We start from the raw sequence: 27,447 nt of genomic DNA, 5'->3' as shown, positions 1-27,447 counted from the left end.
CATATTCATAATAGCAACATATTTTAAGAATCTGAAAAGTTCCTAGTTAGCTATAAAAAATAATAATCAATTACTTTGTCTACATAATATAAAAACATAAACGCGATAAAAGTAAAAGTGAATCAATAAAATTCTCCATGGACCCATTTCCAACGACCGAATTGCTTTTGTCTGTAAAATTTAAAACACATAAAACCCTGCATTAATTAACACCGCACATAACTGTAGTCTTTTGTTCTCGCGTCTCTGGGTCACTGGAGCATAATGACAATTCGCCGACGGTATAATAGAATCCCACGGTGTTATGGATTCCGTGGCGTTTACTTTTAATAATTTAATAGATAAATTTAGATAATCGTCTTTGTCTAGTTAGTATTTGTGTCTTCGCCCCCGTGAAGAAATATTCAGGATAAATTCTCGTTTTATATTTTCCCGGGATAAAAAGGAGCCTAAGTTAGACCGCCAGCAATTCATCTGTAAAAACTGCATTCCAATCCAGGAAGTAGTATTTCCTTGGTGCGTGTACAAACAGACAAAAATTCTAAACAGTTTCTAAAATCGGTTTAGTAGTTCCAGAAATTAGCCCGCTAAGCAACTTTTTGTCATTATAATATTAGTATAGATATAAACATTTCCAAAATCTCAAATCAACAAATGCTAGTAGAATTGTAATATGTATAGGTATGTACTTACTAAATTTAAAAAATACAATAAACAATACCATTTTAATTTTATTGAGATTGTATAAATCACCCGACGGAACTCTAAACGGAAGACATTTTGCAGACTTTGTTTGCTCATGTGATTAACGCTTCATAAAACAATTGTTTAAACAGCAAACATGGCTAAAATATAGCACATACTAAATCTACATAATGACTCATTTAATATTCATAAAATATATTAACGAGTTAACTAAATCTTACTCTCACTCATTTGTTATTATAATCCCAATTTTTTTAAGTTGTTTGATTTTATTAGACGCAAAGGTCGCAACTGCTGAAACTTGATAAATTCGGATGGTATTCGTTAACAAATACATATCAAGGATTAAAAGGTACTAGGTATATCTCATACTGGGAAAGGCCTTTCATGCTGACCAATCTGCGGGTAAAAATCCTAATAAATGCATTTTTTTTATTCTGGCAAGTCAAAGTGCACTGCACCGATAGTAAGCGCTATGCCGTCCAGATAAAGTATCGAATGGCAACAGATGGCTATCTTATGCCATTCGACACAATCACGGCCTACTTAGACGCTTCTTCACGCTATAGTGGAAGGACCCAGGATCATAGGAAAAGTGGGAACATGCACCCAGGCTAAGTATTCCAAGCTTGATGGTGTGTAATAAAATGTTAAAATTAAATAGACTAAAATCACTCTTTAGATTTGTCGGAATATTATGTCAGCGCTACTTTATAAATAAAACTAGCTTTTGCTCGCGGCTTCGCCCGCGTGAAGGAGTTTTCCGGGATAAAAGTCCCACTATATATTTTCCCGGGATAGTAGCCTATAACCTTCCCAGGGTCTTATACTATCTCCATACCAAATTTTGCTTTCTTATACCACGTCTTATGTCACGCCCCGTTCCCGTGGGAACGGGATAAAAAGTATCCTATGTCCGTCTCCTGGTTCTAAGCTACCTCTCCACCAATTTTCAGCAAAATCGGGTCATCCGTTCTTGAGTTGTAAATAGTGTAACTAACACCACTTTCTTTTATATATAAATATATATATATCAGGTATATAATAATAATAATATCAGGTATACTATACTGTTATTCGAACAAAGTCATGAAACGACAACCAGCCTTTCTAAGTGATGATTTCTAAGATGATTCATTTTCGGTTTCAGTCCACAAACGCAAATAATTTCAATTAAAGCACTATCATTAACAAGTCTTGCTATGCTCGAAGGGGTAATTTATATGTCTACTTCAAATACATACAGAAACATGGAGAGTACAAATCTCTCTTTGTAAATTGCACTTTCTCTATAAAACAGCCAACTTTCAGTTTTGTGTATCAAACGCATACTAATATGTTGTTTTCGACGAGATATACGGAGGACGTGACACGAAACTATAAGTCCAGCTTTATATTCTGGCCACGGCGCTGTTATTACGTAATATACATACATACATAGTATCATACCTCTTTCCCATAGGGGTAGGCAGAGACTTTGGATTGCCACTTTGCACGATTCTAGCATACTTCTCGCGCTTCCTCCACCTTCATTAATCTTTTCATGCATTCCCGCAGTTTCCAGGTACTTTTGACTTGGCCTTTACTGAGAATGTCAGATATCTGACATTCGAAGGTTCGGTGCGGTCGATCCCTACCGGCTCTTCCATCCACATTCGCCGAAATATAACTTAGGCTATTTCGAAAAACTTATCAAACATTTTTAGTAAGGTTTAAAGATGTGTTTATTCGGCAAACCTGTAATATAGCTTGCACTCGATAATTCATGCGTTTAATCTCAATATTATAATAGAAATTCATCTCCTAATGGAAGCCACAATTAAACCATTATATCTTTATTCTATAGATTTAGTAACCAGTAATACGCGTGTAATGACAAACCCATAATTTTGACCACTATGTAGAATTTATATTAGAGGCGAGACTCTACGTGACATCTATTTAACTTTAAATAATTAAGTTGGTTTAAGATATTATCACTAATAATATGTTATATTATGCTAGTGCTAGTGTTATATTAGATATTTAAGGGATATTTATACGTATAAGAAACACATTATAATGATTCATATTTCTGTAGAGCCAGTCCATGCAAAGAGCTATAAAGATTATTCTTAAGTCTAAGTCGAGTGGGGAATAAGATTTCATAGACTTTAGGTCGCCATATATAGAAAATAATCGTCTCAGCAGACGGTTCATATTGATTGGAAAACTTTGCTAAAAGACTATGCGTCCCCACCTTAGCATTGATTCCATTTGTAGATTACGATCACTTTCGCAAATAAATTTCTCATAGGAAAGAAGATGTAATGAATACTTTGAAGGCGTGATTTACTGTCCATTCGAGATGTTATTACTAATTATTTATATCTTTACATACTTTTTTTTATTTTATGCAAAGGCAGTCGTTTTTTCAAATTCAAATCTGTAAAACGCATACAAAAGAATATTGTCTGAGCTGTTGAGTGTCATTCGACTTCATAAGATTAAAGAGTAATAACACTAGCTAGTCTTTCACCCTAAGATAATGCAATCGAAGTTGACCAAGACCCTGAAACATAACAAAGATATCGTCGAAAGCAGTACCTTGTAAAGAATTAAATATAATATTTTCATTAAGATTAACAAACACACATGACAGATAAATAATGGTAAGAGGATTTGTTTTAGACTTTATGTATTGTTCAATATTGCACGAAATTGCGTAACATTTTAATATTAGTATTATGCAATATTTATCAATGTTCAGCATACTTTGGTTTAAGTATAATTTTGGGCCGAAGAGACTCTATCATTTGCTAGGTAACTAGTTGCTGCCTGGGAAATAGGTACGTTTATAACTTACTAAATGATCTTACACACGATAAAACACCTAACATAGTTTAAATTTACATAAGTAAGTATAAGTATTTTTTTTTATTGAATCTCATACCATCGTTCTTAATTAACCACGCCCAAACATTATTTTTAACTAACAAGACTACTTTTTAATACATTATTCTAGCTGTTCTATGTTCTTTTCTAAGAACAGTATTGCATGGTTTCAACTGATTTCTTTATCAAGTTTATAATTATCCACTTAGGGTCCACTGCCAAACAAAGGCTTCCTTAGTATTTCTAGACTGAGTTAGAAACGGCCTGCAGGTCCGACCCTCAATCATACATGCGATTGCAGGGCTAACTATTTACTATGAGTGTGTTGTGTATGTTTGTTGTAAATTTTGTTAAAATGTAGTCCACGGTCGCGGGCTAGTTGCGCATGCGCGATGCATACACGGATGCTTATTGTTTTGGGTGAAAGTGTTGTTAACATTGGTCTCACGTTAATCTAAATTTTATTTACTATTATATTTTTTTTAGTATTAATTTTAGTTACGTATAGTTAAATTTATTCCGTTTAAATAATGACGACAACTAATAGAAGTAATCTCTAAGCTGAACTTTTAACTGTTGAATTTTTATAATTAGTCGATTTTCCGATCGAACTAAAGATAGCGATTGGAATTGTTTATTGTTTTTATCATAAATAGTATTTTTCTAAACGTTCGTGTACGAATACCAATATATTTTATTATTTAAAAGAAATAATAAACAATAATATCAGTCCTATATTATATACTGTCCCACTGACGGAAACGGGCCTACTCTACTACTGAGAGGGATTGATGGACTTCACACGCCCTCAAAATTTCTGTAGAAAATTTCTCAGACAGCACGTCTCTTCACGATGTTTTCCTTTACTGTTACAGCAAGCGATAATTCAAAAAGGATGAAAAGAATCGCAATTAAGCTACTTGGAATCTATCCAAAACCTTCGTCTACAACTATTATCAGTCGCCACTGGATTAATAAAATGTTATCTAGATAAAAGATTTATAGAATTTATCATAATGATATCATCTACTCTAAATTCTGTTACCATGTATAAGTTATTTACTTTGTGTAAAGTAAGCACATTTATTAACTAGAACGAGGTCGTGGGCGAATTCCCGGTCGGTTTTTTTCGGTTTAGGTAAAAATTTACGCTATAATATTATGTAAATCTAAAGATTCTGGCAAAATACAGTAGCATCTATATTAATGATTTCTTATGTTTAAGCGAATGTTAGACATTGAAATAAAGTATTTTGCGGATTTTATCAGGGTTTTTATATTATAAAGTCAAAGTTACAATATCTACCTATATTGTATAATTGGAAAATGTAGGTGTAGTAACTGAATTTTCGGATGACCAACACCTCAGTCCGCGCTGTGACCACATCTATATTCTTTATTTATTTTAAGGCAACCTGGAAGGAAATCTTAACGATGCAAATTTAGTTTCAATTTTCAGCCCACCTCTTAAACTCGGTAAATTCCTACCGGTAATTATGATTTTGCAACTCACCTGATCATAAATAAATTAAACAAAATAGTTCCAAGAATATTGCTATATCAGGTACAAATTCCAGACACCGGGCTGATTCTGAGCAGAAAAACCCATTGTCACTGCCCTACATGGGATTTAAATCCGAGAATTCAACGCAGTTATAGAGTTAAAAATCTTAGTGGTAAGAACTTATTTTTTTTCCAAAACACAACACCAACTATAACATTGTATTATTTTACGTTGTCTGATTATAATTTAATGACAAGAAGACCAATGTTTAATTTATAAGGTTGTAGGTTCCGAAGAACATATTTCTAATTTTCATAACTCATGGGTAAATTGTACCAGTTGTCTCTTCACTACGTAAATAATATTGTAAAGTCAACAATAGCTCCTATGAGTTCGTTCATAGCAATCTCTAATGTCGCACTTTGCAATTCAAACAGGCGTTATTTTTTTTTCCAAATACAGACCCCGCAGTCAACACCGGGGGAAACAAGCAAACAGTATACTATGAATCCCCCGACTTAACGACTGCAGGGCCCTGGAGGAAGAAAGGAACAGGAGAAATAGGGGGGGAAGCGAAAGGGAAGGAAGGGGAAAATAATAGGATGGGCGGAATGAAGTGGGAGAGGAAATGTTCGCGGTCCATTATAGGCCTCAATGTGTTTTCCAACCAAGAGGCATACACACTGCACTGTGTGCCATTACACAGGGCCGTGACAGACGTCCCCCCATGCACGGGCGTGCATTTGGTGCGAGGACCAAACGCACAAGAATTGCCTCGGAGGGAAACAGGCGTTATTTGATACCTCGTCATCATCACCCCGTTGCAATTCACTACTGGACATAGGCTTCTCCCAAGGTACGCCACAGAACCGGGTCTACTACTTTATGCATCTAGTCACTGCCGGCGCACTCGTTTAAGTCGCCCCGCTATCTGGCCAGTGGACGTCCCACGCTACGTTTACCATAACGCTGTCTCCTTTTCAGAACACACTTACTCCAGCGGTTATCTGTACTACGACATATGTGGCCAGGCCAGTACCACTTCAACCTACTAACTTTCAGCTATAAATCTATACTTACAATGAAACAAACGGTAACAGAAAATTCTTACTTAAATCTTTAACGAAATATGGAATGAGTTAGGAAACTAGGAAATATTATAGACAAAACTACAGAAAAAAAATTACTAAGTACCTAGCCCGTAGCACTGTAGGTTTACTTATTTATTGATATATACTAAAATGTAGTTTTTTTTTAAATACTTAATAACTTACTCTAGCGTAATGACAAAGATGTCGGTCTCTTCTGGAGACTGGAACCAAGTCATGTACTTGCTTTGCAGTTTTAGTAGCGTTGCTAGATAGGTGTTCTTTATTGATAATTAAGTTTAATTTCATAATATCAACATAAAAAAAAACTTCTAAAAATAAAAACATTTATTTTATATTTCAGTCTTATAAAACATGGATCCGTCCTTCTGGTCGAAGACACCACGCGCCTGGACTCCTAGAATAGAATAATATTAATTAGGCAGATTTCGTCTCGCTTTAAAACACTAGGAAATATAAACCATTTAAATTAATAAAGAATTATTGATATTTTTAATATGTTAATGGAAAAAAATGCGTCCAATTTGTTTGCAATAGTTGTGGATGGGAGCCCTGCCCAACAGTTAAACAGTATTATATAATACATTTAAATTGTAACACCAAAACTACTTTAAACTAAGCCTCTGTCATACAAAACATTTCGAATTAACCAAATTATTACTTCTTTGCATTAAAACCTTATAAACGCGAGTCTGACTTACATTAAGTACTGTCGAAGATTTCTTTTGCTGCACGTAGACCAGTTTTTGGCTGGATTCTCTGGGTGGTAGAGCGCGTCCATTATGTACCGCTGGTCATTACATTCATTGATGCCATCGTGGGATACGCCGAGACTAGGAATCAATTATGTTATAGTTTTAGTAAGAAGAGAATTAAAAAAGGTATTAAACATCACAGAGGAATTAAGACTTCACTGTTAAATGTATATACCTAGGGTTAAAATTAGAGATGACAGGTTCAGTTTAGTGTTAAGTTTGATAACTCAAAGTTCATCCCAAAGAATCTAGCATAAACGAAAGGATGCGAAGGTCTGTGTCGTTTAATAGTGAGGATTATGAATGGTCGAGATAATGATGCGAGAGTCACTTGCTAGTTTCTCTTTTTGCCAGATTGCAAGGGGGCTGAGTGGCGTGTCCACTGTTTTTGGGCAGTCGTTACACTTCCCATCGCGAGCGGCTTCCACGTCTCGTCGTTCAGTGATATAAAATATACAATAAGTGACTATCAGTCTTATATAAAAATTTGCCTCGTATTGCAATGTATTTGATGTGAAGATATTTTAGTCCAAATATATAATAAAGAAAAGTAATGTAGCATTATCGAAGCTTGCAAAAATTATGCCGATATCTACACCGACTATCTTGGCAACGTCACTGGCTGAGTCAAACCACTTTGTAATTTTAACAAGTAACATTTCGTACCTATGAGCCATTTCGTGCGCCAGAACATACGCTATGTGGTCAGGGTGCCACTCTAACAGAGTGCAGCTGTTGTTGACACTGCACATTCCTTTCATATAGCCTCGACCTGAAACCAATTCAATTATTATGAAGGTTTATTTTGTCATTTGTTTTGAAGATATTTGTCCTGGAGTCTTAAATATAATTAAAATAAATTAGATCTGGATATTTTACAATTTTAATTGTTTGAAAGTAAGAATATGTGAGTTACTGCATTGAAAAATAATGAGAACAATAATATTAGTTATCTTGATCTAATAAACTGGCCATAGCTTAGCTGGTGGTGGAACGCACTGCCGTAACAGATGGCCGCACGTTCAAATCCCAAGGGCACACACGCCTGACTTTTCTAAAATCATGTGTGTACTCTTTATGAATCATCGCTTACTTTAATGGTGAACGAAATCATCGTGAGGAAACCTATATACCTTAGATGTGTTCTATAAGAATTTTGAGGGTGTGTGAAGTCTATCAATTCGCACTGGGCTAGTGTGATGGACTACTCCTCTCAGTAGCAGAGCAGACCCGTTGCCCAGCAATGGGATAGTATACAATACAGTGCTGATATATTTTACTTACTAATAAGTGAAACGAAGAACAAAAATTTCATGAAACGTACAACGAAAATTAAACTAAAGGATCTTTTAGTAATGATTAAATATTCGTTTTACCTGTACTAGTAGTAACTTTCTTGCCGAACCCGTCCAAATAAAACATATCCAATCCGGTAAATAAAATGGAATACCACAGTTTCTGTCTTTTGGTCTTCACTAGACCTTGCCAACGGCAGTATTTCTGCAAATATTTCGAAACATTCTCCTCGGCTTGTTTGCTGTAATTCTTCTTCAGCACTCTCACGTCAATCAGCTTGATATTGACGGTCATATTCAAGCTTGGGCGTCTGTAGAACTCCTCAACTTCTTTGAAAATCTTCCTGAATGCAGTTTTGAGCGTTTTCGTCCGTCTGTACTTCTTTATGTCTGCATGTTTGATTGCTACCGCTCTGTCTAAATGTACAATAATAGGTATTGTTAGAGCCCTGTTCTTTTTTTCATAGTAATTGGCCTTTGATCCGACATCATTCAGTCGTGATGGTTTGTTTGCCTTTGGTTTATTCTGTAAATGTAAAAAACTTAAACATAAGTTCACAGTTGCATCATAAAAGTTGTAAAAGGAGAAGCTAATTCTTTATTTGCTGGAATTATTTTCATAGAACATAATTGCATTCTTTTGGATTTAGGAACAGAAATTAAATTTTTGAAACAAAGTTTGCCCGACCTACGAAAACCTAAGCTATGAACAAGCTGTATCGAAACCAGTGGAGTAATTGACAATGTATTTAATAAGTAATCACATTGTTTTGCAGATGTGGCAGGATGTGTGCTGATATGCATTCAATATCTTTATTGAGAGGTAGTTAATTGATAACAACCACGACGGCTGTGACAGTCGAGTTTTGGTTTTAAAAATCGCTTTATATTATACAATACTCTGTAATTTTTTATATATAATGGAAGGTACAATCGAATAAGCAGGACAGTTGATGCAAAGTACGTAATTATCTCCATAAACATCCTAAATAGCAGAGGAATTTACTTTACGTTGCCAAACTCAGTGGTAAGAATAGGCACTTCAAGATTATAATATATAAACAATTTTTAATCCCCCTAACCTTGTCTCTATTCTATTCACTGACGGCGCGACACACTTCATCAAAAAATAAAACAAAAAGAATTTAGCTTCCTTTTTTACGACGAAAGAGCCCTTCTCTTTTTTTATAAACACCACAGCTCTATATGCACCCTGCATCCCTGCATATAGAGATATGATTTGGGCACTTTTACATCGCTTTACTACAAGAAACCACATAAGATATATTTGTCTTTACCTATACTAACATTGTGCCATAAATCATCCAGGTATAACAAATATTTTCGCCAATAACATCAGTATTTCGAGCACAATGCTGTACAATTTTATGTTTTATAATTCAACTCGTCTCGTCACTCAATGATATAACAAAACCAAATCCAACGTGGGATTTATCCTGGTTCTGATAAGATAATTTTTGGCATGCATAATATATTAACAATGTATTTTTAGCAGATGTAAAACTGATAAGTCGCTTCCGTTCAAGTTCATGCAAGTTGGTAGCACGGTAATAATTTGATGTTTAATGGTAACGAATTTAGGATAATGCTGTCGACTTCACACGTGTGAAAGTCTATGTAAATTTTCCGATTAAAAACTGCCGTATATTGAAATTAATTACAAAAAATTTAATCCAAAACCATTTAAGAACTTTTTCCGACAAACATCCAAATATCATAAACTTTAGTATTTAAGTTATAAGATTAATTTATGCGTTTTATCAATTACAACTAGGTGTCGTAGTTATTATTCCATTTGAACAGCATCACAGAGTTCAGTCATCACCTTGATTTCTCGGAACAAATGATTGAATCTTGCGTCAGAACACGAATTTAGCGCGAAGTGTGGCATTAATTGTAATTACAGTGAAACAGAGATACTGTATAAGTTATAATTTATAACTATGTACATATAGGTATACTTATTGACACGATGAATTAACATAATTATTATAATATAACCAAGCAACGTTAGTAATATGTATTTAAGATAAACCGCTGCTCTTTATAAGAATTAAACTTATACATTAAAATTAATAGACATCACGCATTCAACCCCGGAAGGGTTGGCAGAGGCGCATTCAAGGCACCCATTTTTCGCCGTGTTGTCCATGACGTGAGAGGGAGCGAGCCTATCGTTATATCGGGCATAAATCCCAGAAACCGCCTCAGGTCTGTATTTACCACGCACGCAATACAAGTATGCCACCGTTAGGAGAAATAGTAAAATTGATTTAATTGTGACACTAGGCACCTAATTGTGTCTCTACATTACAACGTAGAGTTCCAATTACCGCGTTTATAAACGATACAGCCAAACAAAATAAATTGGAATTGGAATCACCGCGTTTTATCATAGTCTGTTTTATCGACTGTGGTTTTTTCACTTTGTTCCATATTTAAAAAAACGTCGTTAAAGCTAAATCAAATTGAATACCAACCTACATTTTAACTTATTAACTCGAAAGTGTGTCTATGGATTTGTTCTTCTTTCGCGCAATAACAGATCGAATTGTGTTTTTTATAAATAATTTAAGGAGTCAAAACAATTTAACCTAAACAAATATTTATCCCGGGAAATGTACTGGATGGCAAATGCACGAATAAAGGCTGTCTTTAATTATCATAAATTGCCAAAAAAGACACATTATACTTTTTTTATTCCTAAATAATTATGTTCATCTCAAAATACGATACAATACGATTACTATCGGACCGATCACTGATCGTGAGGTCAACAAGTGCATCATTGTAACACCTTGAATCATGTCTAATGTCAGAGTAACCATTTAGCGCGTAACCATTAATTTTGGTGTCAATTAAACTTGTCTGCGACCATTACTTATTTATAGCCTTTATTGATAATTGTTTAAGGCCCTAATTCTCAGTACATATTTGCGTTTGATAGACTAACAGTCTTGCTTATAAACTTGTTTTAGCGTGAAGAGTTTCCATATATATTATAATTCTCTTTGGTGAAGAGGTTATTAAGAATTGCTTAAAAAGCTGTCAAAAACATCACCGGTTCCTAGTTTAAATCTACGTAAGAGGCAAGATGACGGGTTTTAACTTACAGCTGATCGAGTAAATTTGTCTTTTGAGGTTAAATATTATTGTAAATGTGGGGTACTGTGATTGTTATCTAAACTGGATTTCGAAAATTACAATTTATTCTGATGTAAAGTTCGCTATGTGTTGTTTGGTAATTTATTAATCATTTTTGTTTTTGTAGTGTAAGTTTTTGAGAAAGAAAGAAGTTAAGCACTGATTAAAAGTTTAAGAGCAGTTTAGTCAAAACGTAATTAAGCACAGCTTTGCGAACTTTTTATAAGTAAGAATGATAATGTTGACGTAAAATGGGGGCTTTTGGAAACTATAAATACTTATTTCTCTATGCTCAGCATATCATATTATGAGATCTTTTGTATTCCAGATGTACGACTATACACCTATGATTTTCATACATCAAGTTTCATACGTCTTAATTATTGTTTCATTGATGTGTTCAATATGCTTGTATATTTCAAAGTTATGTCCATTCGACATATTAAATCTCTACATCCTAAGAATTAGCGTCCTGACGTAACTCTTTATATATAGGCAATTTGTCACTCTTGTGAGCGCGACCTCATAAAAGGATTTTAGAAATATAACATTGCTTATCAATTACGCCTAGTTTCTGGAGATATCTTTGAACTAAATGTTCGCAGCTCCGTCCGCTTTGGAGCCTGTTATTGAGATGAAATGCAGCTTAAGCAATGAGAGATAATACAGCTTCCTATAACTGAAAGAATTTTCAGAATCGGAACAGTAGTCCTAGAAATTACTGTGCGTTCAAAAATACAAGTCATATTATTACCTACTAAGTGAAGATTGCTTTAACAATTAAGGAAAACATGGTGAGGAAACCTGCATGTCTGAGAAAATCTGTATAGGAATTTTGAGGGTGTGTGAAGTCTACCAATCAGCACTATGCCAGCGTGGTTGGCTAAGGCCTAATCCTTCTCAGTAGTAAAAGCCCGTATCCAGCAGCGGGACGGTATATAATACAGGGCTGATATTATAATGTATTATTATTATTAATGCATTGCTCTTGAATGCAATTGGCTACTTTTTATCCCGGAAAAATATCTATCGCGAAAAACTTTTTCACGTGAGCACAGCTGCGGGCAAAAGCTTATGTCTATAAGGTGAGTGTATTTCCAAATAGTACTTTACTATCCACTTTATACTATTCCGAGATGAAAATAGCTAATATTTTAACCGAGGCCATGGTTTACCTGTGTGCTAAATTTCATCCAAATCCGTTAAGAAATCCATTCTTTTACTTCTAACATCTAAAAGTCTACGAACTTTCGGTGTTAAGAAGTTTCTGCTTTTACTTCTTACATCCAAGTTTACAAACTTTCGCCTTTAATATTCAAAACTCTCATTTGATCGAAAAACAACAGATTTTTAAACATTTATCCGCCTTATGTTATCTGCCCATGCAGACAGACGAACCGATCCCTCCGAACCGTTACTGTAGGTACAGTCAACCACAAAAGTAGCTTAATACATTAAAAACTTCAAGTCGTCTATACACGTTCGCTTTAATTTAAACGCTTTTACTATCAGGTGCAATACAGTCACTCTGTCATGCATAAAAAGAAACAAAAATTTCTTCGTTTGAAGTTAAATAAACTCTCTTAATTTATTTGAAAAATGTTGGTATTTTTTTAGCCTAACGTACATTTGTTAGCCTGACAAAGGCCAGCTTTTACAACACACCGGACTTTCGCGTGAACGTTATAGGCGCTCGAAACCCTTGTAAATTAAGCGACTATGCTGAGGACAACCCACTAATGGGTTACGAACCTCAGCTCAGGACGATCTCTGGTAGAGAATGAGACATCAACAATTAAGGAAACGTTAGTAACAACACAAAAGTATATAAACGATTTCCAGTTTTGAATTTGTTCTACTACTTATTTTATTTTTATTTATTTAGCATACCAACAGCATTAGTCATTATATTACTTAAAGTTCAATAATGGCATTACAATGTCATGGTACAATGTAAACATACATTATGTAGGTGAGTGTACCTAAAATGTAACTTAACACTTCTGCCTACCATCGGAAATAGGCGAGAGTGTATCACTGAACCCTTATCATATCCGTGTTATTTTGGATGAGCTCAGCTCTCAGCAGAGATGAACCGCAGCTATCTAAACACATGTCTAATGTCTATTTATGTACATTTTTATGCTGAGTTTACATCTGCGGTATTAGCTAGAAATATAAACAGTTTTGGAAATTTCTATTTTTGCGATTCGTGTTGGTAAAATCTGCGTACATCGCTCGTAAAGATAGTTTAAAATGTTTTACAGATATTGCAATGATCTTTACGTTACTAAGCACTCTTCTTGAGAATACTATTGTTATCGCTTTGTTTCTTACTTGACATTAATCATCGATGGCCTGTTATATCTAATTAAATGATTTAAGTTACTTAATTATTTACAACTGCTATTAGTTAATTATTGCAAAAACTATGCTAAATGTGCTGAAAATTTCGCTTAAATTTATTACAGCTAATTGTGTTCCGTAGTCATCTTTTAATACTGACATTGTTCTGGAAATCAAAGGCCGCCGTTTGTAACTGGTTTACATTATATTTGGACCACACTTTCATCTGGTGTAGTCATTCTGGTGACACAGCAAAATGATGCTACTTAAGACAATAAGTCAGTATTTATTATAAAGTGGAGAAGAAGGTCCTGCACACACCATGCACGCTTAGTTTAAAGGTCATAAATTTTGATTTACCACATTTTTCTTTTAAATTTCTTTCTTTCTTTTAATGGGTCGTGGCCTGATGGACTATTTTCCAAGCTATATTATTATATAGCCTACCCTGGATATTATGACGGTAGGTAATAATACTTATTACGTTATATCTACAAATATGAGTGGTATTTCTGCATTAATACAATGCTGCCTTTGATTAGACATTAACTCCGGATACTATGAAATATTTTGTCATATTAACAAGTTTGTAGGTACTAAACATAACTAAACGTATTTTATTTTATTTAGGGCTGCAGCTCAAAGCCTTTTTGTAACAAGTTTATTTAAACATTTAATTAAAATCACGATAAAGAAAGTTTAATGAAATGTGCCACTACTAATTTACTGTTTAAGAATTATGAATCCCGCGACGGCCAAATAAATTTAAGAACCTATTATCCATTTTATAATTAAAATAAAATCGATAACACAACTATAAAATACGAAAAACAACTCACAGCATCACACAATCCGTAACAAATCGCAAGAACTATAATAGCACACCACCTCATCGTACGCACGAGTCAAGACACACCCGACGCAACGCTTGAACAGTACTAAACTCAAAGCTGTCCTGTGCTCTAAGTTCATGTTAACCTCAACATGCCTTTAGCACTGGCATTTCGTTATATTTAATTGGAGTTATAGGCACATATAATCTTACTATACATATGTATAAATTGTTATATCGTTTTCGAACACGCGATGAAAAAAGCAAGCCGCTCGTCAAACAGCAAAGTCCAGAGTGTTCTTAGGAAGATAATGCTCTCAGTCTATATGAGATAATTGTTGCAAGCCGAAGTGCGAAGTTAAATACGTGTACCTTAATAGCTGGGGGCCCTATTCCTACAGGGAGGGTGTTACTCACACTCCGTCTTTTTGGAATTACAGGCGGTCTCATCGAAGGACAGCTTTGGTACCCATATAAGTAAATAAGGAATGTATTGACTTTTTCATCTTTCATATGGCTATAAAGGTGTGTATGTCGTAATTTAAAAAAAAAACGTTTTTTTATGATCCTGTAGACGAAATAGGGCTCCGGACTATACATATTAGGCCTTAAATAAGCTTGCAAATAATTCGCTACTCTCCTCTTCTCTGGGCACACTCCTTTATATTCTCATCCCCTTCCTACTCCAACTTTCAGTCTATTACAGTTGCAAGACGGAAGACTTACTTTCGTAACATAGTAGATCACAGTATCGATTCCCAAAAAGCTACATGGCTACCCATAGCCAATGACTACAGCAAAAATAATGTTACGCGCCGCTATCCTAGCCGATGACGTCGGGCGTTTCCGGAAGTATTCGACTGCCCGCGCAGAAGAGAAGATATGTCACGCGGCGACATATCTTATTATTCTCTCTGGTTGGACGTTGTCAAAAAATGTCTAAAATTGTATTCTGTAATTATTTTGCTAATGTAATGTTTACTGTAAAAAGAACGTTTAACAATAACCTATATATTAATATAGGTTATCTCTTAGTTTAAAGACTACTATCCACATTGACGTATATTCTACCAAAATATAATAGGGCGTGTCTACACATATTAAATACCAAAGGTAAAACATCACTGAAAAAATCAGCAGAAGGCCAAATTCGCAATTTCGATTACTTGAACGACATACTTATTCCAGTTTGTTAATTTAAGAACTACTAACTATTGAACCGACTTAAAAAGAATTCCATAGGACCAATATGGAAGTAAGTATATTGTTGAAATAATTTAGGTAACAATCATTTAAAAAAATCCATTTGAGAAACTTCTCCTTTTTTTGAAGTCGGTTAAAATGTTATAGGCAGTAGGCACCTACACAAATTCTAACTGAAATACGATAACGTAATGTCATTTTTTAATACCTATGTACGCAAAAGGACTGATTGGGGCATCCTGTTTCATAAAAAAAATATTTTAAGCAAATTACGTTTATTTTTAAATATAGCTATTGTACATTAAAATATTATTGTATTTTAAATATATTATTGTACATTAATGAAACACTTCGATCTGCGTTACTTAATCAAAGATCGCGTTACCTTTAATTTGTATTAATAACATTAGACATGCATACTATAAGTATATGTTATTAAAAAATAAAGATATGAAGTTGTCAAAATTATAAAAAAAATTATCCCTTGCTCTTTGGTATTCAACCTAGATATGTATTATAAGCTAACCACATTACCTGCATCTATATATATAAAAATGAATCCCTATTTCCCTTGGTCACGCCATCACGCGTGAACGGCTGGACCGACTTCACTATTCTTTTTTTGTTGTATTTGTTATTGTCAGGAGAAGGATATTATGAAAGAAAAAATTAAGAAAGTTGAGCGGAGAAAATTTAATCAATGTTAATTTCAGGTGTTGACAGAATGCGCGCTGCAAATTCATATTTAAGGCGATACCTCAAGGTCCATTTTCATACATTTTGTTTCGGCTTTAATCTGGGTAACTAAACAAGTATTGGCAAGTAAAGAATTTAAATTCACGTCTAGTTAGTGATTAGTTCTCGCAGTTGAAAGAAAAACGTAAAAATAATTAATAATCATGGATATTTCGGCCTTTAAAATTTCGTCATATTAAATTTCAAAGGCCGAAATATCCATGATTATTAATTATTTTTACGTTTTTCTTTCAACTGCGAGAACTAATCACTAACTAGACGTGAATTTAAATTCTTTACTTGCCAATACTTGTTTAGTTACCCAGATTAAAGCCGAAACAAAATGTATGAAAATGGACCTTGAGGTATCGCCTTAAGACGGGACAACGTCTGTCAGGTCAACTAGTACTCTTACAAAATAAACTAGGCGATGCTAAAGGTGATCCTATCAGCCCAAAAAAAAGAAAAAGAAGATATCGTTTACAAAACTTAACAACGTGCGGACTCCTCGTTAGCGTAGTTATATTGCGGACCGACTGCCGTAAGATCTTGGATTCAATTCCCCCATTAGGATGTTAAGTAAGGTTTTTCTATTTTCGCCGCGTCTGGAAATGTGCCCTGTAAATTAGAAAAGGCTCGTCCTCTATTCCATGAAGCCTATGTTTGGCATAACACCTCTGCCTGTCCTTGAAAAAGGGAACGAAAGGCCTGATGCTTGCCTCAGTGCTGTCGGGTAACAAAGTGTCTGGTGTTCGTACGTACCAAAACAATGTAATATGTATGTCAATGATAATACAATATTGTATGAGTGATGTTTCGCGGGAACGTGTTAACATTAATGTAAATTTTTCGCGAGGACAATTTGAGAATATTGGTATACATAGACATGGGCGTAGCCAGAGAAGGTTTAGCAACACGACCCCACCCCCCCCCCTCCCCCTCTTCCCGATACATATAAAGTAGTTTTATACTATTTAGGACTGAAAATCTTGTTTTTTTTTTGAATGAATATGAATGTCATTCAAAGTATTTCTTTTTAAATCCCATATCTACATATATCTAATAAGTATAAAATGAATATTTATGTCCTTCTATCGTCGCATCACGCGGGAACGGATGGAACAATTATGCAAATTCTTTTTTTTGTTGTATTAATTAGTGTAAGGACTAAGGAGAAGGTTCTTATTATAATTTAGAAATTGAAAATTTGAAAGTTTCAGAAAACTTAACGGCTATTTTAACTTCGCGCGTTTATTTTATATGAATTTAGCAGACAGCTCCTTTTTTTGTAAATATAAAACAAATAAGTATCGGTATTATAATAAATCTTCTCTACGTATGTACGTCAATGAATTCCTCCTAAACCGTTAGATCAATTTTGATGAAATTTTTATATTTGTGTTTGACTGGGTCTTTGGATGGTATAGATACACAATTGGATACAGTAGGTGGCGCTGTACTCGGGTTCTATAATTTTATCACCTTTTTAGACAGGACTTCTATCGGGTCAGCTAGTATGTATATAAACACGTATGAAATTGTGTATTTATGTAATGTAAGTAAAAAAGGTTTCGAGTTAGTGTGGCCCCAGCATTAGTGTAATTATAACATCAATTTCAAATTAACATTCATTATCTGCAACTTATCAGGGGTCGTGTCCATGTGGAAAATGGAATTAACGTTTTTCCCGTTCAGGGGAAACACATTTACCCACAATCGTGTGAATGTACTTAATTATAATATACCTAATGACAAATTTAATTGCTAATTGAGATGTGGATCAACGTACATTTCTGTTACAGGGCCGAACCAAGTGTTGAGGGAACACTGGACTAATTCTAGTTTGGGGGCTTACCTAATTAATCAAAAAATGACAATCTTGTCAAAAAACGATTTTCGATAAATATGTAGGTTCACGGTATAGAAGAAAATAGGATAATAAAATATGACTTATTTAATACCACAGACACAAAAATAATATTGCATAGGAAACATCTTTGGTTATTTGTTAACTATTTATACTATACTTACTCTTATAAACTTTTTTTTTATTTGATACAGTCTATTATCTTTTATAGGGACTCCGGGCCCTGTAAATCCACAGGGCGCTGGAATACAGCCCAAGAAGCAGATCCACGGCTACTAAATGTAGATCCGCGGTTTCTATATTAATTCCGGGGTTTCTTATAAAAAAAATCACACCCATTTCCTTCTTCATGAGTAGGCAGAGGTTGATCCACATTCTGCCAGCTATGTCAGAAGACATGTTAAAGGGGGTGACCTTCTTGTCGTTTATCGGACTCAATTCTAGACTTGAGATTGATAGCAGAAAAATTATTTAATCCCTACCGAACCAAAAATAGCACGACAGTCGAACCGCAACGCAATACCATCGCGGCACCGACTTCTATAGATAAAATTCTACTATTGGAGAGCTAAGTAATTAACAGGAGTAGTAAATGTTTGAAGAAAAGCTATTTTTGTACGTATTATTATTATTCTCCAAATAAAAAGTAGCTTATAGTACTCAGGGAGTAATGAAGCTTCCATTAGTGGCATAATTATCAAAATTGGTTAAGTAGTTTTTGATCTTCATCCGGGGTTGGCAATCCTTTTAAGCGCTGTTACCTCTGCGTACCCATTCGGGATAAAATAACCATAAGCATAAAATTATATTGGAACTGTTATTTTTCGCCTCTTGACCCGAATACGAGCACAGAAAAAGGCAATCGTAAACAAATATGGCACTGAAGAAATTACATAATTTTATACAATTCTTTATTTGTCACGTAGGCGAAGTCGAAACCAGCGTTTATGATAAGACAACGTATAAAAATCCTATTCGAAATACCTACGTGATACAGAAAGTACCTATGTACTTATGAAATTAAATACATATATTTATGTATCAGGACAATGCGTCTAACTTAAAGTCTAACCTACGATTATTAGCAAGTAGGATGCTCCATTTTCTTATTTTTTTTAACCTTCTTCAAAGGAGGTTCTCAACTCAAGTTTTTTTTTGTAACCTATGAAGCAAAGAAAATTATTATATGGTTATATTTCTATACTATAGAAATATTTCTAAAATAGTTTCAGATGTTTGGTTTTAAACCGAAATAACTGGAATAAGTAAACAATTTTGCTTTCCCTGTACTTTTTCAGTGATGTTTTTTGTTGGGTCCGTTTTTCATCAACGATTTTATACCCCGAAATGACAATAGGCCAGCCTCTATCACATCATGAAACTAAATACATATGGCAGAGTGAATGTTTTAATGACGCCTCTAATTACCCCGTCGGGGATAAAAAAGCGTGAATATGCAATATTATTTCCAAAAACAAACTGTTGCAGCACTACATGAATCATGCTTTCACCTACATTTTCAAATAGCTTTTGCTACTGGCTCCGGCTTAGTTCAGACGTTTCGGAGATCCATTCAGAACAGATTATATAAAATCACTAAAATTCCATCGAGTATTGACGTTGCCAAGCAAATTCAAGGATAAATAAAACATCACAAGTAACTAGAATGATTTATTTAGTACAATTCGAATGCCAAGCAGCGTCGATCGCAAGCCTCCGCTGCCCGCTCCTCTGTCTTTTAAATTGTAGACAAACAGTAAAAACAGCTCAATTTTATCAATATGCACTTTATTCGGACTACGTGCAAAAACAATAAAAATAATAAAAAAGAATAATATTTATTAATCACTCACGCGTAAAAGACGCCAATGACAGGTCAAATTAATTATTAAAAGATTATTTTTAAAAATAAATACGAGACAACCAATATTATGTGCTAGCAAGACACGGCCATCACCGCGGACGGGATTAGGGGGAAGAGTGAAAAGTAAGACTGAAAAATTCGGATTACTCGAAGGTAACGCACCACGGTTGTGGCCGAAAAAGTTAAAGCCCACGCAGTTACCGGCCTTTCACTATTTATCTAAGCGATAACTACCCAATGAGTAATTTTTAGATCTTTATAACCAATGCCTATAACATAGAATAGCACTAAGCAATCATAACTCGAGCGAGAACACATTGGCCTGGACGGTCGCTGGAATTATGCCGGCCCGTCAAGATTGCCCGTTTAAATGCACTAAACCGATAGAAATTTTAACGTTTTGTGACACACTGAAATATTTACATCGGCCACATATCTTTTTGACATCAGCATTTAATAACATTTAAAACAATCTTATATAAATATATGTATATAAAATAAAACAATAACAATGTTTCTAACTATTCTAATGTTTTTTATGTTAGTTTATTAAGTTTCCATACTCTTAGTAATATCTGCGGTATATAATCGACTTTACAGTTGTATTTTTTACTTAATGTTAAGTTAGAAATCTATGTTTCTTTCCTTACATGGGTATTAAGTCATTAGGCTTTATCCGATCAAAGAACTCAATGTTAGATTGGCGAGACGAATGACTGGTGGAAAGCAATAACTACACAAAGTAGTAACAAGAAATCTATATTAGCAATATACTTCGTTACCTTGGGCCATCAGATGTTAAGATTATTAATTACACTGGCTATGATGTCCTTCATTCCAACTCAACGACCATATAGATATTGCAAAAAATAATTCACAAAACATGTTTATCATGTTATAAATTAAATTATCAGATAACGTGAGAAATCTTCTTGGCCACATTGTTGTAGCAGACCTTTTCTTCGAATACTAACGACGCCTTGTCATGAAGAAATTTTTAATCTTCGCAATGAGCCACAGGATACCATCCCTCCCGGCCGTCTTGACGGAAATAATATAATGTAATTTGGGCCTGTGTTGAGCCTGACGAAACGAATAGGGAAGGAGTAGACATAGGGTCCCGAGAAATCTCCCTGACAATCCACCTTCTTCGATTTTATAAGTACTTCAGTGTACTTGAATATTTGTACTGCATAAAAAACTGGCTATACGCTACATGTTTGTAAATTTCGCCATAGATCGGATAATAGCCTTCTTTCTAAAGATGAAAGTATGGTTATGAACATAACGGTGGCGGCGCAAGAGTGGAGCGCGCCGAGGGAGCCGGCGCCCGCGCAGCTTACGACTTCTTCCTGCAACAGAATAGACCGTGAGGATCAGAATAGAGCACAGAGTCACCATCCTAGTCTACAGTTTGTATTATGCAGAATTAGATACCAATAAATATGAATTTTAGTAATAATAGTAATTTATGTTTAATTCCTGGGGCTCCATTCGCGTGAAAGCGATTTTCTGAGATAAATATTTTCAGTTAGGAGTAATGTAACTTCCAAGGAAAACAAAAATCAACATTGATTTAGTTGTTCCTGAGATTAGCATGTTCAAACAAACTCTTTATATTCTTAGGTAATGTACACACTGTCGTTATTAATAAATAAAATTAAAATTAATAGTACCTATTGAGGAGTTTTTTAGAAGCTGTTCTGGTTACATTTTTATGTCTAAGTAAATCTGATTCTATGTTATGTACATAAACAATGTAAAACATTGATTCTCTTTCATAATACTTGAAGAAAAGTTATCAAATGGGTCATTTGATAAAATGTATTTTTTTTTTATTTGTCAGACAATACTGTGTGACTCATACTAGTAGCTACAAAATATTATAATAATATAAATATTATGTAACCGCCACCCAAAATCTAACCCAAGAATCAGAAATTTTAGTTAATTACATATATTACGACGCTATACTATATTCAAGGAAGGAAACAAATCTATAAAATGTTTGTTCTCTAGTAGGTCTAATTGACAAGCTATTTACAGTTACATATATGCTACAAGTGCGTACTTACTGGTCGTGGTTGTCGGTGTCGGAGTCGTCCTGCTCGGGCTTGGTGCGACGCTTCTCGTACACGAGTATAATCGCGCAAAGCACGAACACCTCAACACAGATTCCGAGGAAAGGCCACAGCGCCGCGTACATGTCCTTCACACGCAGCCTCGTGGAGGCGGGCACTCCATCCTGAGGGGTGCACGTGTAAATGCCCGCGTCTCCGCGCTCTGCAGCCTCCACGACCAGCTCGCCGAACTCGACACCCTGCTCGCTGCGCTGCAGCAGCACACGCGAGCCAAGCAGCGCAGTCACCTCCGTCGCGTTGCTGCCGTCGGTCTGATTGGTGAAAGTCCACGTCACCGGCGGGTACGGCTTGCCGATCAACTGTTAAACAATGTTACAACACTGGTTAACAAACATATTGCATTGTTATATACCTATTTCCATATTTATATAATTTATTTAATATAATATATTGTAATTGTACATATTTAAGGTAGAGTTGAGCTCAACAGTTATTTTCACATTCTGGGGCCACACTAACATCCTAAGATTGTAGGTACCTTGCACTGGAGCTTGAGCTTCTGTCCCTCGACGACGTTGGTGTCGGTGGGCAGCTTGGCGTGCGCACGCGCAAGCAGCTGCCACTCGCCCGCGACACCGGACACGCCGCGCTCTGCGCACGTGTAGTTACCGAAGTCATCCTCTTTGGCGTGCGCTATCTCGAATGTCAAGCCTTTTAACTCATGCCTGCCAGCCAGATCCGACAGCTTCTCAACTTCAGTGCCGTTTTTCTTCCTGTAATTATATTTGGTAATAATTACCACCACGTCACTCAGACGCAATCATTGATAAATAACAGATAACATCCATAACCGGCTCACTATAGCTGCAATGCAGTACTACAGAGCATTATTGTTTGATTGGCTTTAGCTCGCGGCTTCGTCCTCGTGAAAGAGTTTTTCCGGGTTGTTTTATATTATTACTGTTTGTGGTAGTCTATGAGGTGACCGTCTTGCTTTTCTGGACATGTAATACATAAAAAAAAATAGCAATACCAGATAACTTTGTCGGCTGCCACATCGCTGCTGCAGTTGAGTGAGATCGCATGGCCGAGCTTGAACATGGTCGGCGCAAGGACCGTCACGGTTTTGGGGACGACGCCTTCGGACTGCGCCGCCGTGTCGGGCACTGCATCTGGATACATAAACTTCAGTTAAACAATGTACATCAGTTTGATTAAGACTATACAATACAAATTAAGTGTTATCTAATGTACGCGTTACAATCAACTTAGCAACAGCAAATAATGGAATCTAATCTGTATGACGTAAAATGTGGCCTAAAATCATATTCACTGTACCTGTGCGGCGCGAACTTCATATAAATATAACAATTACATTTATGCTTATTTATATTCCTTCAATGGAATTATTTAGCTTGTTCTCGAGGATATGCAATTAATTATTGATTTAGGATTTAATTGGATGACCTACAAAGTGACCACCATACTGTCAGTAGAATTGCATTACATGTGTGTACACTGTACTGATCGTTATTTCGGAAGCGACAAACTGGCGTATGACGTACTTGTTGGCATTGACGCTACTATCAGGAAAGACAGACGATAACAACATTTTCCGCGTCTAAGTTGGTCGAGGATTAGAGCCCAACCAGCCACAAACAGTACAACGTCTCGCATTACACAATCAAATTATAGCTATTATATTTTTTTCAAAAATGAGAAAATATGATAATACGACGACAAATAACAATTAAGCTTTTAACATACATTCTACGTTTATTAGCTCTACTAAAATATAATGTTATCTAAAAATACCGAGCAAATGTTACGTACTGTGAAGTTGACAACGCGCAAATACTACTGCACTACTACGGTACAAACAAGAGACGTGAAACGGGACAAGCCCTCTCTACCAGCGGCATCTATGGCTACGGCAAGCGTCGGCCTGCGAGAGCCGGGCTCCGCCCGCGCCCTCCGCCGCGCCGTCGCTTGGCGACCGCGCCGAGACTACCTACACTATCCAACTCAGGCTCCATACCATCAAAGTATTGTTAATACTACAAGAGGGGGAGCCATGTTGTTATGATTCCATAGTAAGTATTGGGAACTGGGACGAGAGAGGCTCGAAGATGAACGCAGAGGCGCAACGGACACAGCGATGGCGAGCGGGTGCGCGAGCGCGAGCGGAGCCGCCAGTACCAGGCGGAGAGTGGACCGCCGGGGCGGCGGCGGGCGCGGGCGTCGCGGTCGCCTGCACCACCACGCGCACGCGCTGCGTCGGCTCGCGCCCGCACGAGTACAGGCCGGCGTGCGCGGGCCGCGCGGCCGCCGCGTGCAGCCGCGCCGTCAGCCGCCCGCCCACCGCCGCCTCGCTGGCGCGCATGTCCGACGGCACGGCGCCGCCGTCGCGCCGCCACTCGGCGCGCTGCTCCACGCGCAGCCCGCACTCCACCACGAGCGGCGCGCCCTCCGGCACCGTCACGCGCGCCTCCGCACCGCCCTCTGCGTACCATCACCGCTCTAGCCATGCGAAACGCCCGCCCACCTCCACCACAGCACTTTGTGCTCACACGTAACACGTTTATGGAATGTATACAAGCTGTTTACGCGACTGACAGTGATGCAGGTAGAGAGGAGTGCCCGGCCGCATGCATCAAGTGACGGCACCACGGTGACATTACAAATTATATTAGATACATCAGCAAAGGTACTATGAGTACCGACAACCCACAGTGTGAGATATTGAAGGTCCATTCAGTTCATACTAATGTAGTCATTCGATCAGCTGATCGGTTGTGGAGCCGTCAGCTGTGTGTAGTGCGCTGTGCGACACATCGCCAAAACAGATCAGCTGAAGGCGTGAACGACAGGGGCGCGCGGGGAGTGAGCGCTATGTACGCACATTATCTGCAGTACAATATAATACTTTATTGTTATCAGTCTGTTATCAATTACTGCATCGCATATTATTCTCCCCGTGTTTACATAAATGTAGACAAATACTGACATTACATTATTATGTTAACAACAAAACCCAGGCACAAACAATGAATAACAAATTACTTTAATCCTGTTTTTAATCACCATTGACACAGGCGTAAACAGGCTGCGTCCTGGTATGAATAATGAAAAGCACACTGCGCTAATTAATGTTCATTATCATTATTGGACCCTATGTTGTTTTTAAACTAAAGTATTTTGCTTTGCAGTACATTTGATGGTATACAATGGGGTACCTCACAAACTAGGCACGCATTCCGTACCCGTCAACGAGTACCTACGCCTTAAAATCAATAATTTGTAACGACACACATTGCATTCAATGAAATAAGGACAAAAACCATTAATCGTCTAATGACATCATGCGCGAACTAGCCCTGCCGTACATCGGCGCGCCCTGGTGCCGTGCGCCACACAAACTGGGACACTATTACACCACCATCTCAACGCATTATTGATTAGTGGATAACGAATTATCAATCGAGCTATCATAAAAAATCACTTACCTTGGGCCTTAGTAGGCACTGCACTGGCTAAAAATAGAAGGGCCAGTGACAAATATCTTAGGCCTAGCATGGTTGATTCCTTGTTGGTACACTTTATACGAAATAAATACAACCCGAGGAGATTTCGTCGAGCACACCCGACACGCAACGCTCGTAACGATATAAATCGATGGTACTCAAAGCATTAGTAAAAGCACAATGACACACAATGGTGGCTAGACAAGATAATGACGCACCAAAGATACGGGAAATGGCGCATTGAAATGCGTTCCATAGCAGACATGTTAAGATTTATAACATTCAGCGATTTTTATTCCACTTATAACAAATCATGGATGTCGTTGTTCGTAAAACTTTTTATATATTTTTTTTTGGCATAAATGTGAGATAAAATTAAATATCCATTTAACCGCCGCTACCCTGAGGAAAACCTTTGTGGGAAAAATATTTAAAGGCTAGCAATACAGTTTACATACCTGTTATAACCAGTGTTGCCAGAAGGTTACATTTCTTACATTTTTCGTTACTTTTGACCTCCTCGCGTAACATGTAAGTAATTTTTATATTTAAGGCAATTTTCGTAACTTTTGAGAACAACGAGATTTGTAATACAACATTTTTATTGTAAACAGTTTACGAACCCATTTCTATTCAACGCATCCAAATTGAACACACCTAAAATTGGCGGGTCTAAAAAGTATTTCACTCCATATCACACTCAGAGATGGCTCGCCATGACAAAATGAAACGTATCTTGCATATATTAAAACTTGATTTTGTTTGAGTGTGCGCGCGCACATTTCCTACCTCGCGAGTTCCCGCGGTTTCGCAGCTACAAAAATGCTTGCCCCAAAAACGCGTAAATTAAAAAAAAATACAATAATGTAACTTTTGCAGCAAAAATGTAACATTTCAGGAAACGAAACGTAACTTACGACTCAAGGGCCCTGGCAACACTGGTTATAACGGCGACTTGAACATTTACAAACTGAATTACAAGACCTTTATTGGGATTTTCTTCTTACAAAACTTACACATGATAGCATAATGGTTCTCTTTGAAACGATGTTTCTGCTCAGTGTTTTTGCCATGCTATTTCCCATATATATTTTAAACATCATTTCATGTATGGGCTATAATTAACCCTTTCGCTATCTTGAATTTTTGCGAAAACGAAAAAACATAGTAATAGATTTTTTAAATTTTTTGTACATGGTCGGAAGATTTCATCCTAAATAAAAAAATAAAAAAAACTACAAGATCTAAAACAATAAATTTAATGTTTTTCTTAAGGCGATACCTCAAGGTCCATTTTCATACATTTTGTTTCGGCTTTAATCTGGGTAACTAAACAAGTATTGGCAAGTAAAGAATTTAAATTCACGTCTAGTTAGTGATTAGTTCTCGCAGTTGAAAGAAAAACGTAAAAATAATTAATAATCATGGATATTTCGGCCTTTAAAATTTAATATGACGAAATTCTTTACTTCTTTACTTGCCAATACTTGTTTAGTTACCCAGATTAAAGCCGAAACAAAATGTATGAAAATGGACCTTGAGGTATCGCCTTAAATATTCCCTCTATGTCTCATACCTTTTCGGTCAA

At 36.3% G+C, this 27,447-nt stretch overlaps 2 protein-coding genes across 2 annotated transcripts; both read right to left on the bottom strand.

Annotated features, from left to right (window-relative positions):
* Positions 1–6,504: 6,504 nt before the first annotated feature.
* Positions 6,505–14,767, bottom strand: LOC115446197 (snake venom metalloproteinase trimerelysin-2). Its single transcript, XM_030172764.2, has 5 exons — positions 14,593–14,767; positions 8,324–8,768; positions 7,614–7,719; positions 6,894–7,025; positions 6,505–6,589 (listed from the first exon to the last, which is right to left on the bottom strand). The coding sequence occupies exons 1-5, from the start codon at positions 14,644–14,646 to the stop codon at positions 6,538–6,540; spliced, it is 789 nt and encodes a 262-aa protein (XP_030028624.1). The 5' UTR covers positions 14,647–14,767; the 3' UTR covers positions 6,505–6,537.
* A 5,281-nt stretch (positions 14,768–20,048) lies between these two features.
* LOC115446192 (neuroplastin) lies at positions 20,049–26,097 on the bottom strand. Its single transcript, XM_037439195.1, has 5 exons — positions 25,842–26,097; positions 23,369–23,507; positions 22,874–23,108; positions 22,330–22,694; positions 20,049–21,606 (listed from the first exon to the last, which is right to left on the bottom strand). The coding sequence occupies exons 1-5, from the start codon at positions 25,909–25,911 to the stop codon at positions 21,594–21,596; spliced, it is 822 nt and encodes a 273-aa protein (XP_037295092.1). The 5' UTR covers positions 25,912–26,097; the 3' UTR covers positions 20,049–21,593.
* Positions 26,098–27,447: the final 1,350 nt, after the last annotated feature.

This window comes from Manduca sexta, chromosome 16 (assembly GCF_014839805.1).
Source record: "Manduca sexta isolate Smith_Timp_Sample1 chromosome 16, JHU_Msex_v1.0, whole genome shotgun sequence".
Classification (NCBI taxonomy): Eukaryota; Metazoa; Arthropoda; class Insecta; order Lepidoptera; family Sphingidae; genus Manduca; species Manduca sexta.
Note: the sequence above shows the minus strand (reverse complement) of the source record. Positions and strands in the feature narration are given on the sequence as shown.